Raw genomic sequence first — 5,036 nt, 5'->3', positions numbered from 1 at the left:
TATCAAACGAAAGCTCTATCTCTCCTTGAAAAAACAATATATAGTTTACATGGGTACCCTATTCACAGGAAAAGAGAATCATTGCTAAACCGACATACCCCAAAAATGCTCTGGGCTTTGAGGTACCAAAAACCCCTGGGATTGAAGGGGTTAAACAATCCTTGATTATTTTTACCCCTTAATGACAAAATGCATTGTTTTCAATGGGTTTAGGGACCTCCCTTGGCCTTAAGGGGTTAAGTTTATTTTTTATACTTGTTATTTATGAGGATTAGAAATGTAAACCACCCCACTTGCCTAAATGTTGACTATGCTCATTGCCAGTCTGCGGTAGCAATCACCCAATGACAGCGCAGAATTGAGGATTAAAAAGTAGGCTTTGTACTTGTAAATTGCCTCAATAAGCGATTTACACAAGTTCCATACATTTTTAATCTGCGTTTGTGTATAATGTGTTAATATAACTGATCCAAAAAATATTGTCCTGTAATCTGATCATTTAAGATAACAATTTGACATATTTTAAAAGTTTCTGGCACTTGGTAATAAAGCAAACTTTATTTCAAATTTTTGTTGGCTTTTAATTCATATTAATATCCAGTAACTTTGAACACGAACACGAAATCTTGTGTAATTTCTCAGCAAACATTACATAGCCACAAAGGAAAACAAGGAAAGTTTGAATTAACAAAGGACAAAGCCAATTAAACAATATTGAATTAACAAAGGACAATTAAACCATCTGTGGAGGTTTAAGATCATTAATCGAGGCTCCAAACAGTTACTTTAAATTGCGTCATTGTTTTTACATTTTATTTTGTACAAGTGATGTACTAATTGCAGTCATGGGAAGCATCTCAACATTTTTTGTCTGGATTCCCTAAAGCATCCAGACAACTAAACTAAGAAAACAGCTAATTAAATGTCTCTGCATTTCGGTAGGATAGAATTAACTTATTAATCATTAATGTTTCTTATAATTAAAAAAAAACAAAAAACTGGATTATAGTTATCTTGCAAATAACCTAAAGAGGGACAGAGTTGAGATTCAGGGAATGGTCAGTCTGGGTTATAATGAATTAAATGTCACAGTTATAGCTGTATATATATATATATATATATATATATAAATATATATATATATATATATATATATATATAGTAAATAAATATACTATGTATATAGAGTCTATGGAGGCTCTGCCAGCCATGATTAGAGATCTTCCTATAACCGGCCCATTAAGCAGCAGCACATCGAAGAGGGCCATTTTGAAGCGTTGGGACTGCCGCCAGATTTTATCAGTTGCCTAATCTACCGGCAGGATTGGTAAAGGCTTAGACAGATATTTTCAAGATAGACTAGCCAAGTACCATGGTACTTGGTGAAGGCCTGACCATGGGTAGCACCCCAGCAGCCGACCCCTGAATTATCTCTGTGGCCACCATCCTCAATGCTAAGTGGAGTAAGCTCACCATGGAGACTGTGCCGGCTAGGCACGGCGTTCCATTGTGTTTGTGGGCAGTTCAGAAGGGAGAGCTCCAATCTCGCCAACCAGCCCATGGAGAAATGGCATGCCAGGGAGCCTGGTTGCCCAGTACTTCATCTTAGTGCAGGTGAGGGTTACGAGAAATTGCCGCTTGGGTTGCTGATTTTAAGAATTCGGCCCCTGTCTGGACCTGCCCCTTGGGTTTAATATTACAAACCCCCCCCCCTGTCTCAAGGCCATCCGCCATGTCTCTTTGATAACAAATTTCTGACCCTTTGCAGTCATTCATTCAAGAAGTTTACTTTCACATTTTCCTATTTCTATATTCATTGAATGTTAGAATAGTAAACCCCCCACCTTTTAATAATCGTTTTAAAGCCTGACCTTGCTAATAATATTGTAATAAACTGATTTTACTTTAGAAACCCCTATTAAGCTTTCTGTGGGTGCCAATGCCAGACAAGGTCCTGTTTGTTCTATGTGCCTTATGGCCAGTACATCTAAATAGAAAAAGGCTCCAGGCACTCAGGGGTTCCAGCTCAGGCAGATTTATTAAAGGAGAAGGATAACAACGTTTCGACCTCACAATTTAGCAACTTGATAAAGACCTCATTGTGAGGTCGAAACGTTGTGATTCTAAATGTTGTCCTTCTCCTTCAATAAATCTGCCTGAGCTGGAACAATTGAGTGCCTGGAGCCTTTTTCTATTTTGATTTACTGGGGAGCTGGTCCTTCCTGGCACAGCTAAGCACCTGAGTTCCGGTGTGTGTGCAGATTCCTCATTCTTATGGCTAGTACAGGCTTGGTGGGCGCCATCTTGCATAAAGTATTGTCATGTACTGGAGTATAAGCATACTTGAGAACTCCTCATGGCAGGCTACCTGGAGCCCTGTTCTTCTAGGGAAGTGGCTGCATGAGGGATTGGGCTAGTTGGTCTCAATCAAATTATGATTAAAACATATACCTATTACCACTTAAAAAATAGGGTCTGTTATTTTTTAAAGTACATGTAATTTGGATTGGTGGGAGTGATGAATTGAAAACAATCTTTAACTCCACACATGGGAACTCCATATATATAGTATTGCCATTCGAACCTTGCAGAGCTCTTGCTTAAGTCCAATATTTTATTAGCATGATTTTTCATGATAGAATTTGTAATCTTTATTTGGATGCCATGCTAATCAATCTGTGATCTTTGGATGAAATCAAATCCACGTCAAGGCAGTATTTCAGTTTCTTAGGGAAAATGTTTCATATACCACGGTAGAAAAGTACATGTTTTAAAGACCAAGCATTTCCTTCCTGCTTTATATATATTTTTGGACTACGGATGGATGCCAATAAGGTTTTAGGCCCCTACCACATGACCTTTGTGGGTTCCAACATTTTTTAGGAATCACTACTTCCCTCTAACCTGTTAGTGGCCTATCATCCATAAGGACATTGCACCTTTTGTTAAGGCTTGTACCATTTGTGCCTGCAATGAAAAGGTCAAGGACCAACTGAACCAATGCTGCATTATCCACCCGCTCCCTCCTACCCTTGGGGTTATATGGCCATGAACTTTATTGTTGACATTCCCAGGGCAATAATGGGGGTTTTGTTGACTGCTTTACCAAACTGGTTTTATGTTATTGCACTTTTCAGCATCTCCTCAGTTTCTCAGACAGGCAAGATCTTCCTTAGGTAAATTGTTTGCCGCAGTCTTACAATATGTCTCTTAGTTTTGAAGGACACTTTGTAAACACTTAGCGTGGATCTTAACTTTTTCTCTGCATATGACCCCATGTCAAATAACCAGATTAATATACACCATCTGCAAAGGATGTGGAGACAGTTCAGAAGGGTCCTCCCTAAATCTTTTTTGGTGTTCTGGCTAATCTGGCTAATCTCAACAACCCTTTGCCAAGTTGGGACCTCTTTATATCCCAACAGAATGCTCTTGAAAATCAACAGCGTATGTTATCAATATGGATACTCTTGATTTTTGTACCATGAAACTTTCTAATGATTTCCATGTTTCTAGACTTAAACATTTTGTTATCGACCATTTTTCTACCTGTCCACCCCATGTCCTGTTGTGGTTCATGGTCAGAAGAAATAGAAACCTGCAAAAATGTTAGGCTCACAGTGGATCAGCTCTAGACCATAAGTAGTCAGTCAAGTTAAACATTGACTCGTCTGACCAGACTCGTCTTCATCTGCATGCCCACCCACGATTCACTAATCTGCAAGTTGTTTGTAAAGTTACTACAACATTACATTTTGTGAGTTACGATAGATCAGATTATGCCTCTGAATTCTCGTTACATTACCCTAGTTCATTTTGTGTTCTTAATACCATGTGGTCTCATAAAATGTTATTGTCCCTCCACATTCAACAAAAACGGTCACCAGTGGACATACATTTTATGAAAAACTGCAAAGCTCAACTGCATAATTACTGGTTGTTTATTTGATATTTGTACACTTTATCACAAAGTAGTAGTCAAAACGTATTATGTTATGAACTCTTGCATCAATAAGTCATTTGGAGCCGCTGCCTTTCATTGAAGATCATTTAAATTATTGTCTTTTAAAACACATCTTGTTCTTATGTTTCTTTAAGGCATTTTTAATGTCCTGGTTTTTCAGACTGTAAATAATGGGATTTAGTATAGGGATCATGACGACATATATCAGAGAAAAATATTTGTCCAGGCTCGGAGAATAGCTCGTTGTTGGTCTCATATACAAACACAGAATAGTTCCATAGAACATGGTGACGGAGGTCAGGTGGGAGGTACAGGTGGAGAAAGCTTTACGTCGACCCTCTTCCGATTTAATTTTTAGAATGTTGGAGATAATCAATACGTATGAGGTTAAAGTGAGCAAAAATGCCGGAAATATAAGTAATGACCCATTAATATAGGTTATCATTTCCACATTGGAGGTGTCACTACAAGAGAGCTTCAGCAATGGGCTAACATCACAGAAAAAATGGTCAATAAGGTGAGAAGCACAGAAGGACATCTTAGATATGAGTATGGTGTGTGCCATAGTGTCACACGAGCCAATGACCCATACCATGATATTTAACACACAGGATTTTTTTATGGTCATCATAATGTAATAATAAAGGGGGTGACAAATTGCCACATATCGGTCATAAGCCATGGCTCCAAGGAGAAGGAATTCAGTACATGTCAGAGATACAAAGAAATACAGCTGGATTATACACCCTGAGAAAGAAATGGTTTTATGTTGAGTAAGCAGAATATGTAACAGTTTGGGAATGATATTTGAGGCATAGGTTATGTCAATGAAAGAGAGCTTAACCAAAAAAATATACATAGGAGTGTGAAGATTAGAGTCACCTAAAATGGCAATTAAAATGGCCGCATTCCCAAATAGAATAATGAAATAGATAAGTAGAAAAATGATAAAAATTGGAAGTTGGAGTTCTTGTGCATCAGTAAAGCCTTCGATAATAAATCCTGTCCCATTGCACATCATTTCATATTTGGGTATTCTCAATCCTGTGAAAACAAATAAAGATTCATTCAT

At 37.9% G+C, this 5,036-nt stretch overlaps 1 protein-coding gene across 1 annotated transcript; it reads right to left on the bottom strand.

The window, feature by feature from the left end:
- Nucleotides 1–4,055: 4,055 nt before the first annotated feature.
- On the bottom strand, nt 4,056–5,036 carry LOC149288714 (olfactory receptor 5AR1-like). Its single transcript, XM_089491422.1, has one exon. It carries the CDS (start codon nt 5,034–5,036, stop codon nt 4,056–4,058), a length of 981 nt encoding a protein of 326 aa, XP_089347548.1.

The sequence above is a fragment of the Sceloporus occidentalis genome, unplaced genomic scaffold (assembly GCF_023333645.1).
Source record: "Sceloporus occidentalis isolate IW3139 unplaced genomic scaffold, rSceOcc1.0.p SCAF_50, whole genome shotgun sequence".
Classification (NCBI taxonomy): domain Eukaryota; kingdom Metazoa; phylum Chordata; class Lepidosauria; order Squamata; family Phrynosomatidae; genus Sceloporus; species Sceloporus occidentalis.
This window is presented reverse-complemented; position numbering and strand designations above follow the sequence as displayed.